At 40.1% G+C, this 14,361-nt stretch overlaps 1 protein-coding gene across 2 annotated transcripts in view; it reads right to left on the bottom strand.

Moving 5' to 3' along the window:
• The window catches only part of ap1g1 (adaptor related protein complex 1 subunit gamma 1), a 113,319-nt gene that overhangs the window by 78,134 nt on the left and 20,824 nt on the right, over positions 1-14,361 (bottom strand). For both annotated transcript variants that reach the window (XM_043706825.2, XM_087995841.1), the window contains exons 4-5: positions 10,496-10,637; positions 7,486-7,582 (exon numbers count right to left, since the gene is read on the bottom strand). In XM_043706825.2, coding sequence (XP_043562760.1) covers positions 7,486-7,582; positions 10,496-10,637 — 239 coding nt within the window. The remainder of the gene's footprint in view (positions 1-7,485; positions 7,583-10,495; positions 10,638-14,361) is intronic.

Here is a 14,361-nt window from a genome sequence, read left to right as displayed (position 1 = left end):
TTCAGAGGGTTGGTGTGGACTAGTTGGGCCAAATGGCCTATATCCACACTGTAGGGATTTGAAGATGGTTTATTAAAAAAGGCAGGCAATTCCTTAGTCCCTTGGAATGACCCTGAACTTCCAGGAGCTTGCCATTTCAATAAATCACTGTTTTCACACTAACATTTCTGGCCTTGGCCTATGACTTCATTCCAAAGCACAAAGCTCGCTCAAGAAACAACTTTATTTCTTCTTAAATACAGTCTCTCGGACTCAATACTGAATTCCATAACTTCAAAGCCTGACTACATGAAGAAAGAAAAGTTGAAACCAGATACTACTCTCTCCTCCCACCCCCAACCTTATCTTGTTTGTCGTCAGTACAGAGAACCTATTCTCTCCCTTCTACAGATTAATCTACACCCATTTTACATCATTTTCTCTTTCACCATCAATAGCCTCTATCTTTTCCAATGGGCCTCCACATCATCCCTTCACTATCTCCACCAAATGTATTAAAATTTCCAACAAGTTTCAGTTCTGAAGTGTTATTCTGCACATGAAATGTTAAAACTTACTTTTCACAGATGCACCAAATCTCCCAAGTTTCTCAAGCCTTACCTTGTGTTAATGCATGTCAAAAATCACACGACACTAGGTTTAATCCAACGGGTTCACCGGAAAACACTAGTTTTCGGAGTGCTTCTCCTTCATCAGGTGCTGCTGAAAGAGGAAGACCTTAGACACAATTTAAGGAAAAGATCAAAGGGTCATACAACTCATGTGAACGAATTGAACACACCTAAGATGGCTCTTAAATCTTTAATCAGTTAGAATGGAGGTGCAGACTTTAAATGATTAATATGCAAATCCCAAAACTTCTTTCAAGTCACTGCCCCAAGATAACTTAAGATGTTATCAACAGAAAGGAGTGACATCTCCAGTCAGACAATGTATTTGAGGTATGAGGTCTTGTTTGGAGTCTGTCTCTTAAACTGGAGTCATACTGGTTTTATTTCCAATGTAGAAGTTTATTAAAATACTACGTTGACTGACCGGTCTACAAATTGTGCGCCTCCAGAAGATCCACAAAGCCAACACACCTAGACATCCCTTCATATCAGGCAATGGAACCATGTGAGAATCTCTCTGACTGTGTCAAGGGCATCTTGAAACCCACTGTACAGGGAACCCCCAGCTTCTGTTGAGACACAGAAACTCAACACCCAAAGACCAGTTGAATCAGGGACATTCCTTCTCACAATGAATGTGTCAGTACAATTACAACAACATTGCTGCAACAGCCTCAGTATTCAATACCGACAACTGTCAATTTCCAGGCACCATCCTACAACTCAACCACAATATCTTCACCTTTGGCAACCAGTTCTTCATCCAGACATACTGAACAGCCATGGGGACCACATTTGCACCCCAATGCGCCAATATTTTCATGCACAAGTTTGAACAAAACTTCTTTGGTGCACCGGACCTCTGACCAATGCTGTGCACCAGGCAGAATTGACATTTTCTCCCTTTGAACTCATAGCAAGGAATCAATGAAATCACTAGTGACATGTCGGAACTGGTGTTCAATGAATTGAGCATTGTATCCTGCTCTTATGAGGGCATACCTCAACACTTTCAGGTGTCTGTCACCCTTCCTCCTCATCTGAACAGATCCTGTGTATGTATGTGTAGGGTTTGCCCATAAGGGATGGCCTTTTTAATATGTTTAGGGTGTGCAGTATTGTAAGGTGATCTGTAGGCTTGCAGTAGAGTGAGGTATTGAGGTATCTGTCCTTGACAGAGAGGTGTGCCCAAGAATGAGACTGATTTCAAAGAGTAGTCCATGAAAGGTCTGGTGGGGTGAAACCTTTTGATATCACCAGACAGGAATGTTCCCTCCCAGTGGGTAAACACTTCAGCAGTCAAGAATATTCTGCCTCTGATGTTTAGGTAAACATCCAAGGTGGACTTCAGGATACACAGCAATACAGAGTTGCTGAGCAGAGGGTGATAGCCAAGTTCAGTACCCATGAGGATGGATTCAACTCGGATCTCAGGTTCATGTCGCACTACAGGTGACTACACCACACTATACACTTCAAACGCTATCACCAATCCTCCACATCTAAATCTGTGGGGTGAATTTGTATTTGCATTTGCATTTATATTTTGTTCAAAAGGCACACAATTTATAGACACTGAGTCAATGTGGCATTTTATAACTTCTACACTGGAAATAAACCAGTCTGTCTCCAGGTCAAGACACAGAGACTCCAAATAAAACCTCATGCCTGAAGTACATTGTCTGACTGGAGATACCACCCCCCTTTTTATTGATAACATAAGTTATCGTGTGGTAGTGATTTGAAAGAAATTCTGGATGTGCATATCAAAACCTGCACCTCCATTCCAACTGATTAAAGTTTTAAGAGCCATCTGAGGTGTGTTCAATTCGTCCATGAGTTGTATGAGCCTTTGATCATATCCTTATAAATTCTGTTTCTAAGGTCTTTCTCTCTCACCAGCACCTGATGAAGGAGCAGTGCCCTGAAAACTAGTTTTCTCCAATGAACCCATAACCTGGTGTCATGCGACTCCAACCCAGTCCAACACCAGTACCTTCAAGTCTGTGCGAATGAAGACAGCAATCCGAAAAAGAACAACTTTTCATTAAAGATACCTAAACCAGGAAACACATTCAGGCCTTATAGTTACATAAAGTTAAGATCCACATTTAAAAAAAAAGACAAATCTGTCTTATTCTTGAATTCAAAGAGAAACCTCCAACACCATGCCTCCCTCCATTCCAGTCAATATTTTCTAGATGAATTACCACTGATAAGGGAGTCATTTTCCATGAGAATCCAAAATCATTTAATATTGGACAGTGAAATTCAGATCCAGTGGGATCAAACAGAATTTCAAAAGAGCAATAGTAAGATAGTAAAACACAACCATTAAAATCTCTTTTGTAATCAAACAGTGTTAATTGCTTTCAACAAAACATTTTCTATTGAAAAGTTTAGTAAACTCTTTCTAAGGCATCATGAGAAACCAACAGTAGGACTTACTACATTTATGTAATTAACTGCATATTTGGAAAATTCAAATTAACCACAAAAAAATGCTTGGACTAAATGTAGACAACAGGATGTGAACTATTGTCAATTAAAAGTATTGATATTTCAAATCAAGAGAATCTTGCTAAAAGTCCAACCATTTAGAAAAAAAACAAACTTTAGTAGCAAAAGGATTGATTAGGAATAATGATGGTGGACATAACACATTTCAAGAAAATAATTACAGTCGAGAATTTTACAATATCTGAGCAACAAGTGAAGGCAAGCAGTTCCTTCCAAGAAGTAAATGAAACCAAGAATCACTAACCAATTCCAACATACTAAAGAACATAACATCCATCCCTGCTACTAAAACCACTCAGGAGAATAACAATTTAGATAATAGGACCCAGAACAGGACAGTACCAAACAGGCCTTTCAGCCCACGATGTTGTGCTGCATAAAATGCCAAATGAAACTTATCCTTTCTGCCCACCCTTGTCCAGTTCCCTGTTCCTTGCATATTCATGTGCTATCTAAAAGCCCCTTTAACGGCCCTATCGTAACTGCCGCCACCACCACCATCCCTGACAGCATGTTCCGGATACCGACACTCTAAAACAAACAAGCAACTTGCTGCTCATCTCTTTTCAACTGTCCACCTCTCACCTTCAATGCACGCCCCTGATAATTACACATTTCAACTCAGGGAAAAAGACTGACTGTCAACCCTATGCATGCATCTCAATTTTACAAACATCGATCAAGTCCCCCCTCAGCCTCTTCCGTTCCAGAAAAAAGAATCCCAGTTTTTCTAGCCCCTCTTCATAGCTCATGTCCTCTAATCTAGGCAGCATGCTGATAAACCTCTTCTGCACCCTCTTTAAATCCATGTCCTTCTTGTAATGTGGCAAATCAGAAGTGAATGCAATACTCCAAGTGTGACCTAAACAAAGTCATATAAAGCTGCAACATGACATCCTAACTCTTGCATTCAATGCTTCAACGAATAAAAGCAAGCATGCCATACACCACCTTTAACATCCATCTACTCATGTGGCTGCTTTCCGCGAGGTATGGACTTGATTGCCAAGGTCGTTCTGTACATCAGTGCTGTTCAGGGTCCTACCATTAACTGTATACTTCTCCTTAACATTTGATCTCACAAAATGTAACACCTCACTTGTGCAGATTAAACACCATCTGCCATTGCTCCGCCCGTATAGAGTCAATGTCTATAGGCCACACCAACCATGGTCCCAAACTAAACTATTTCCACTTGCAACTGACCTACATACTGCTGTATCCTTTGACAACCTGTTGTATTATTCACAACTCTACCAATTTTTGTGACATCTGCAAACTTACTAATCCATCCATCTAAGTTTTCATCCAAATCATTTAAATGCATCACAAACAGTAGTGGTGCCAGTACAGACCCCTGCAGAACACCACTAGACACTGACCTCCAGACATAAGAAACATCCTTCCACCACTATCCTCTGCCCTCTACGGGCAAGTCAATCCAGAATCCAAGCAGCCAAGTCACCACGGACCCTACACACCTTTAATCTCTGGATGAGCCTACCATGAGGGACCTTGTTGAAAGCCTTACTAAAATCCATGTAGACAACATGCACTGCTCTATTCTCATCGATCTCCTTTATCACCTCCTCAAAAAATTCAATTAACAATTAGTAAGATGTGACCTGCCCTGCACAAAGCTGTGCTCACTGTCCCTAATTAGACCATGCTTTTCTAAATGCACGTAAATCCTAGGAATTCTCTAACTGCTTCCCATCCACTGATGAAAAATGAAGGAGTCAAGAACTACAGGTCATTGGTTTTGGATGAGCAGGGAAGCTTTAAAAGGGACGTAAGTGGGCAACTTTTTCACGCAAAAGGTGGCGAGTGTTTGGAATGAGCTGCAAGAGAAAGTGGTGGAGGATAGAACAATTACAACATTTAAAAGGCCTCTGGATGGATAGATGAATAGGAAGGGGTTAAAGGGATATGGGCCAAGTGCTGGCAAATGGGACTAGATTCATTTTGGATATCTGGTCAGCATGGATGAGTTGGACTGAAGGGTCTGTTTCCGTGCTGGGCATCTCTATGACTCACCAGTCTGTAGTTTCCTGGATTATTCCTATTTCCCTTCTTGAAGAAAAGGAAAATGTTACTTATTGGTCGGTCCTCCAGGACCTCTCATTGGCTAGTGAGGATGCAAAAATCATAGTCAAGATCCAAACAATCTTGTCTCTTGCTTGTCTCAATATCCTGGTATAGATACCATTGGACTCTGGGGACCTTACCTACCTTAATGCTCTTCAAGACACCCTATCATCACTTCTTTCTTATCTCAAAACACCCTAGCATTTTAGCATCTTCCACATTAATCTCACTATCCTCCATGTTGTTCTCATGGGTGAATACCAATACAAAGTACAAATTTAGAATCGCGCCCACACTGTCTGTCTCCAAGCCCAAGTGCCCACATTTATCCTTGAGTGGTGCTACCTTCTCCCTACTTCTCTCTTGTTTTTAAACGCATGTGTAGAATGCCTTGAGATTCTCTTTAACTGTATTTGCCAAAGTTATTTCATGGCCCTTCCTTACTAACTTACAGATGCTTTTACTCCTTTTGACTACATTCACAACTTCCTTGTTTTCAAAGGGTCCCTTACCCATCCTTGTTCTTCCTCCTTACTAGAACATGCCAATGGTGAACTCTGATCATCAGGTCTTTAAACAACTCATGTTGAATGTGGACTTGTCTGATAACAGCTGTTCCAATTAACTCTCCCTAAACTCCTGCTTAATACTGACATAATATGTTATCCTTCAATTTAATATCTTCTTACAAAGGTCTTGACTTAACCTTATTCATAACTATCTTAAAACTTAAGGACTTGTGATCACTGTTCCACAAATGCTCTGCCACTGAAATGTCACCCATTATGACAACTGTATTAGTGCATCTTTCCATAATCTGCTTACATATTTGTTCTTCAATGTCTCAGGATTGTTCTTTAGTGACTGGTGGGGGAACCTAAAGTATAATTCCATCACCCTTCATTTTTTGAGTTCTCCTATATTGCCTCAGTGGATGAGCCCTCCAGTATGTCCTCTCAGGTGTGACATTCTCCCTAATTAGTAATACAACTCCTCCGCCTCTTATGTCCCTCTCTATCTCATCTAAAATGATGAAACCCTAGAACATTGAGCAGCCAGTCCTGTCCTTCTCTCAAACAAGTCTCTAATGGCCACATCATAGCCCCATGTACTGATCAAGGCTTGAAGCTCATCTGCCTTATTCATAATATCCCTTGTGCTTAAGTGTGTTTATTTCAACACATCAGTCCCATTATGTTGGTTTACCTGTCTCTGCTGGTCCTTCCTTTCAGACTTACTAATCCTCACATCCACCTTCCTTTCAATGCCTCCACTAGCGACCCACTGCTCTGGTGCCCAACCCTCTGCCTCCCTAGTTTAAACATACATGATTAGCACTAGCAAATCTTCCTGTTAGGATATGGGTTTTCCTCCAGTTTAGATGTAACCAGTCCCTCCTTACAGGTCACCACTACCCCTGAAGAGGTCTCAATGTTTCAAGAACCTGAAACACTGCCACCTGCAGCAGCTCCTTAGCCATGCATTCATCTGAGCTTTCTCTGTTCCTTGCCTCACTCGTACATAGCACTAGGAGCAATCCAGAAATTACTACCCTCGAGACCCTGCTTTTCAGCCTCTTTCCTAACACCCTGTACTCTCTGCAAGATCTCATCCCTCTCTCTACCTATGTCATTGGTACCCATGTGCACAACCACCTCTGGCTGATCACCCACTCCCTTAAGAATTTCATGCAATCGCTCAGACATCCTTGACCCTGGCATAAGGGTAGCAACATAACATTCCAGAGTTTTGAACACTGCCACAGCGATGCCTGCCTGTGCCCCTAATAAGCAAGTCTCCTATCATTATCACTTGCTTGGACTTTGCTTGACCCTGCTCTATAGTAGAGCCAGTTGTGTTGCCACAGGCCTAGCTGCTGCTGTTCTACACAAAAGAGACTTTCCTCACTACCTGCCTATTCCGAAAGACAATCATTCACCTCTTTAAAGATCTAATTTTATTAAAAAGAAAAACATTATCTAACTGGTTCCAGAAGATAAGGATAGTGGCTGTTGGTTTATAGATACAAACAGTTCTATAGCTTTGTAACGAAGGTTAATACCCTGAATTACAGGTCATTTGCAAGCTGGTTGACATGGTACTCACCAAACTGGATAATGCTAAACTACAAATTCAACTCATTAGAAAATAATACAAAGTTACTAAATGACATCAAATTGTTCTATTTATTAATACGAGAAAATACTATTAAATCAACTTGTATTACAGAAAGGCAACGAGGTCAGAGTTATAATGGGAACATTACCATGATTTTTCTCATTCAGCAGGTTTTTAGTCGCTGGTAGGAACATTTCCATCAGCTCAGGCACTTTTCTGATTACGTGAACTGCACACAATGCTGCCTGAAAAACGATATACGTAAACTCAGACAATTTCCATTGAGATCAAAGTCAATAATGCAAAAGAAATGTTGTAACCATTTTAAACATAAATTTGAACAAGTCCATAACTTTGTTGAAATGTATGTATAGAATTACATAAAACAGAATTTTAGATAATGATTTAGTTATTGGAAAGTGCCTTCCAAAACTTGAAGGGTTTTTCTTTAGTGTCATTATTTCACTCAAGATAGAGCAATCGATTGATGTTAGCATTGTCTATGCTAAATATTTTAATGGTGCTTTGAAATTTTACTTAGTTTCTCTACAACAATACCGTGCAACTGAGTTTTCTGCTTTACTGACAACTAACGTAGGAAAGCACATTAGGCATTTGGTATGCTTTCCTTTATTGGTCAGAGCATGGAATATAGGAGTTGGGAAGTCATGTTGTGGCTGTACAGGGCATTGGTTCGGTCACTTTTGGACTATTGTATGCAATTCTGGTTTCTTTCCTATCGGAAGAATGCAGTAAAACTTGAAAGGGTTCAGGAAAGTTTTACAAGAATGTTGCTAGGATTGAGGATTTGAGCTATAGGGAGAGGCTGAATAGGCTGGGGCTGTTTTCCCTGGAGCGTTGGAGGCTGAGAGGTGACCTATTGGGGTTTACAAAATTATGAGGTGCATGGATAGGATAAATAGACAAGGTCTTTTCCCTGGGCTGGGGGAGTCCAGAACTAGAGGGCATAGGTTTAGAATGAGAGGGGAAAGATATAAAAAGGGACCTAAGGGGCAACGTTTTCATGTAGAGGGTGACAGGTGTATGGAATGAGCTGCCAGAGGAAGTGGTGGAGGCTCATACAATTGCAGCATTTAAAAGGCATCTGGATAGGTATATGAATAGGAAGGGCGTAGAGGGATATGGACTAAGTGCTGACAAACGGGACTAGATCAAGTTAGGATATCTGGTCAGCATGAACGGGTTGGACCGAAGAGTCTGTTTATATGCTGGACATCTTGACTACTGCTCACTGACAAAGGAAGCAGGTGACTGCGCAGTCTAGAGAAATTATTGATCTGGCTCTAGAACACCACTAAAAACTGCCACATAAGCACCATCGGATGATCATCTTTTAACCATTTTTATCTCCTATGCAGTCAAGAACAAAAATCTGGTCACAAGTCAGGTTTAATGAAAAGGTGGAAGCAGATTTATTAAAAGCAAGCAAACAAGAGGTCCAGTAGCCTTGGCCAGGGAAAGATCAAAAGGACAAACAGTGGGAAAGTTGAATGTGAAATATGATCATTCAAAAAAAAATCAAAACCACAAATCTTTAAATCAGGCATTCCTCATTCAAACTAAACAGTTAAAATCACGAGAATACATAAAATTAATCCATAACATAGCAAAGGCATACAAATCAAGTTTTTTGACATCTGCATTCCTTTATTCCATGTAACCTCTTAATGAAGCATTGTACACTTTTTAAAGTCGAAATATCCATTCTAAAGCTTTGAGTCCAATACTACACAACAGTCTAAGGCCTTAAGGTTCATAATTACCTCAATTTTTATATTCAATAATTCATCACAAAAGCTACAATTCCACCTGATTGTATGTTGGTAACCATATTAACCAAAGTGCTGCCTTTAAGATTCAGGGAATCTGTAATCCCAAATCCCTAGAGTCTTGCACACCACTAAATACTTTCAGAGCATAATGAACTTTTTAAAAATTTAAACATAAAATCTCACCGACAGACTTGGAATTCTATTCGTTTTCCCATCTCCCAATTTTAAATTTATCAATACCCTTGGTCTCAAAAAAATTAACTACACCACCCTTTATTAGTACCTTCTCTCAATTTCAAACCATTCTTGCCTGGTAGCGAAAGGATTGATACTCAGTTAAGCTAAAAAGTCTAGAGCACCACTAGCTATTTGCAACTAAGAAACTGGAGTACATTTGAGCCAATCTAATTAGTTATCCAGTTTGACAACATCCTGCTAAGCTTCCATGATCTCCTTTACAGTATTCACTTAAATGATTCCATCTACTTCATGGATATTACATCACTTTATCCTGTACAGGGAAAACTTGGAACCGGTCAAAAAGTTGCAGAATGAAGTTGTGTCCGTGATTGTGTGTGTCTGTGCGCCATTTATAGACTTACCAAATTTTTTTGGGGGGGTGGGGGGGGGCTGTGTTGGGAAGGGGACTCGCGCACTTTGTGCTGGGTTGGACAGGTTTGGGGTGCTGGCGGCGGAACTGGACAGAGTTCGGGGCAGGTTGTTGCGCAAATGTATGCTGCTGCTACTAGTCTCCTGAACGGGGAGCAGACTTTAAAACTCCGAGCCCCAGAATAAAGGCATTTAAATCGATTTTCCAAATAATCGATTATCCAAACGAAATAATGCCCGTCCATCTCATTCGGATAATCGAGTTTCCACTGCATTCAATAATTTTCTCAATATAGAATTCACGACTCTTTCCTTGTCAATTTATTCTGTTACTTTCCAGTTGCCTCTGCAGTTTGAGAGAGATAATTGAAACAGTTTATCCTGAACCTACAAACCTGTTTTTATCAGGTTTTTTTTTCTAAACAGATGATTAATTAGAAGACTGGTGGTGTAAATTCTCTTAAAAAGGGGTGATAAATACATACATTTAAATCGAGGCAAAAAAATTGATTTACATTTAAATGAAGAACTTTCATTCGAAAGGTCAGCAGTATGCGTCAGGTTAAATTGAAAGACAATTCCAAAAGGGGAATCATAGTTGCATTCTCCTGGAAAACAATTGCCACTTTAATCCTTGTTGTTCTGGGCCTGACTTCAATTTTAGTCTGCCTACCTGCAACAATTCAAATCTGCAACTGATACAATAGCACATGTATTTGAAAAGGCATCAGTAAAACTAATATAAAATTTGTTTACCTTCTTCCTCAAGTAAGAGTTTGACGTCTTCAGTAGCTTTTCCACTTCACCTGCAAGATCTCTACACATTTCTGATGATCCCATACAGCCAAGAGTGCAGAGTGCCAAGCCCTGCACATACTGAGTATTGTGGTTCAGGTCACTGCAAGTAGTTTGAAAAAGACATGGATTTTTGAGACATGATGCAGTTTTACAATAATGGACATAGAGCTATTCAGAATGGAAACAGACTCTTAAGTCCAAACAGTTCATGCCGAAACATAATCCCAAACTAAATTAGTCTCAACTTCCTGCTTGTAGCCCACATCCCTCCATACCCTTGCTATCATGCATCTACCCAGAATTGTACCCACATCCACCACTCTCAGGAAATTCATTCCACATGCAAACCACCCTCTTTATATAAAAAAAAATTGGCTCGTGTCTTTTTAAAAATTTCTCTCTTCTCACTTTCAGGATGTGACCCCAGTCTTGAAAACCTCCCCCCCCACCCCCAGGGAAGCCAACTACCATTAACTCTATCTATACTCTCATTATTTGATAAACTTCTATCAGGTCGCCTCTCAACCTCCTATGCTCCAGTGAAAAAAGTCCCAACTTTTCTGTATAACTCAAACCTTCCATACCTAGCAACATCCTGGTAAATCTCTTCTGAACTCTCTCCAGCTTGATAATACCCTTGCTACAAATGTGCGACCAGGACCGGTCACAACATTCCAGAGAAGGCCCCACTAACGTTCTGTTCAACCTCAACAGGACTTCCCAACAATTGCTTATTGTCAAAATATATTCTCAGCTATAATTGGAGTTTAACATTTTTGGCAAAATCAAAAACACAAGTTAAAATGGAAAGACATTTGATGAAAAACATTTCTGTCAATATCAATTAAAATTAAAACTAAAATGACATTCCTGATAAAAGGCTTATATCCAAAATGTTGACTCTCCTGCTCCTTGGATGCTTCCTGACCTGCTGAGCTTTTCCAGTGCCATACTTTGAAACTAGAATTAAAACCTGGCTTACTTTCAGTTTAGCTTCAACCGTCTCTTCCCTTTTCCTTCATTACTATAAGCTAAAATCCTATCACGAAGAAGCAGAGTTCACAACAGTCTCTTGGGTCATAAAACTACACCCATGTCACCGCAATTCTATTGTAGTGCGATGGAGACATTGAGGGGGAATTGTGGTTACATGCTCATTCCTCTCATGATGCCCCAGCACAGAATACGAAACCACCAAGATGCTTAAAAAATGATCTGCACTAGATCATGTTGCTATAAGCTCATATAGTATTTGCTGAAAGAACTTTTTTTTTTAAACATGCAACTGCCTATACACATAGTAAGGCACAGAAAGCCTTCAGGTATAGGATAACCTCTCACTTGAGTACCAGATTGTGAATTCAAGTAAACTCTAGAAAGTTGAGCACAATCTGAAGGAAGTGCTGCATTGAAGATGCTGCCCTTTGGATGATACATTAAATCAAGGCATCAAAATCAATCAATCCAGCCTACAGCTGAAAGAACAGCAAGCAGCTGAGGGGCACAGGTGGGTGGGGAGTGGCTGAGAGTGAAGGTATCATGGGTATGGGATAAGACCACGGCTATCGAGTGGGGGTGCCAAGACATCCCAGGAGGTTGGGGCAGGGGTGGTCAGGGTGGAGAGGGTAATTTTGAACCTTTTAAACAAGGGAAGAGAGGATGCTATTGAAATGAACATTGTCCATTTATCACAATTTTATCTCATTCAGTAGTGCACTTAACTATCAGATCTCAAAAATAGCTCACTCGTGAATTACTTGCAGTACTTTAGAAATAAATATGCAATCACTTGTCTATGTGAAGCATGTTTGTTTTTTTTTCCTCTATAAGTGTACCATTTACTCTTTTCAAAGAGTATTTGCCACTAACTTATGCTTGCTATCTCACACCAGTTTTAACTGTGGCGCCAAGACAATTAAAACTATGATACACTAGGAAAGTGTTAAGTTTAATGGAGCAGTATTAATTGAGGATATTGATGAATTCCTTTAATTCTGCTCAGGTCCCATATGTCAACACAAAGGCAGAAGGTAATCCTACTACATGACTGCATTATCTAACAATAAAAATGAGAAATGAAGAGCCCTTGAAAGAAAATTGCTGGAAAAGCTAAAGAACAAAATACATATTTTGATATTTGTTGGGTACAATCTATCAGTCCTGCTTAGTCATTATGGAAGTGTCCAAGGACTGGAGAAGTGTAATGGTTACACCACTGCTTTCAAAAAAAAAAGAGGATGCAAACCCAGTAATCAGAGGCCAATAAGTTGGTTAGGTAAACACGCGACAAGACAAGACAATTATCCCAGCACGTCTGTGCATACCCGCCGCAAGAGCAAATCGTTCCACTTCACCTCTTGTTGCCTTGCAAATTTCACAAGATATATATCAAAATCTGCTTTGAAGTCACAAGTCTCTGCCATACATACATGTAATGGATTCCAGATCTAAATCACTTGTGGGTGAAAAGCTTAACCGTGTGTCACGGTGAGTCTAACTGACTCTTTGTCAAAGCATTGACAAAGGGTCAGTTAGACTCTAGACGTCAGCTCTTTTCTCTCCTTACAGATGTTGCCAGATCTGCTGAGATTTTCCAGCATTTTCTCTTTTGGTTTCAGATTCCAGCATCCGTAGTAATTTGCTTTTAACCTTGTGTCACTTTTGGTTCTTTTGCTAAAATCTTACGTTGGTACAATCTGGTTCTTGACGCTTGTTAACAGGGGGAAAGTGAGGATTGTAGAAGCTGGAAATCAGAGTATGGTGCTGGAAAAGCACAGCCAGACAGGCAGCAGCCGAGCAAGAGAATTGACGTTTCGGACATTAGCCCCTCATCAGGAAGGGCCGATGAAGGCCCAAAACATTGATTCACCTACTCCTCAGTTGCTGTTTTTTCAGCACCACCCTCTTCAACTTTTATTAACAGGAACAGTTTCTCCTAACTACTCCATGTAAACCTCTCCTGAATCTGAGGATTTTTTTCAGTCTTAACCTCCCACACTCTCAGATAAACCTCAGCTTTTACAATCCATGTAACTGAAGCTCCTCATTCCTGGAACATCACGAACTACTTTTGCACCCTCTCAAATGTGTTATACACTCCTATAGTGTGATGCGCAAAATTGGACTTAATACTTGAGTTTGGTCAAAACTTTTTATAAAAAGGTGAAAAACCTTCCTTGCATTTTTTCTTCCTGTCTCTTTATAAAGTACGGGATCTATGACTTACTGAATTGCTTTCTAAACCTTTCAATGATTTGTGCAAAGACACTCCTAGGTCTCTGCGACTCCTTTAGAAATGCACATGTTTTCTAACCAACTGTTCAGAGACGTTATTACACACCTCTAGAGCAAGTAGAGCAAACCCAGGTCTCGTGAACGAGAATAGGGGACTACCATTGCACCACACCTATCCCACTGTTTCGAATTGTATTCTTTACATTTCTCCTTGTCCTTACGAATAAAAATGTTTTTAATTCATTCACACAATGTGGGTACAACTGACTAGGCATTCACTACCCATTCCTAAAGTGCCCAGAGAGTAGTTAAGAGTCCCACATAAGCCAGATGTTAGATTTTCTTCAGTGAATAATATTACTGAACCAGATGGATTTTCCATCAATCAACAATGGTTTCATGGTTATCAGTATATTCTTTAGTTCTATATTTTTAAAATTAAATTCAAATCCAGATGTTTCCTCACCCTCCTATGTAACATTTTCAGTGGGCCTCCAGCGAAGCAGTGTACATAAATAGAAAACAGGAATCATGTACACTGCTTCCCCTAAGGCCCACTGAAGATGTTACCTAGTAGGATGACAAAGCAT

This window comes from Chiloscyllium plagiosum, unplaced genomic scaffold (assembly GCF_037043375.1).
Source record: "Chiloscyllium plagiosum isolate Xiang-an unplaced genomic scaffold, Cpla_swu_hap1 HiC_scaffold_17, whole genome shotgun sequence".
Taxonomy (NCBI): domain Eukaryota; kingdom Metazoa; phylum Chordata; class Chondrichthyes; order Orectolobiformes; family Hemiscylliidae; genus Chiloscyllium; species Chiloscyllium plagiosum.
This window is presented reverse-complemented; position numbering and strand designations above follow the sequence as displayed.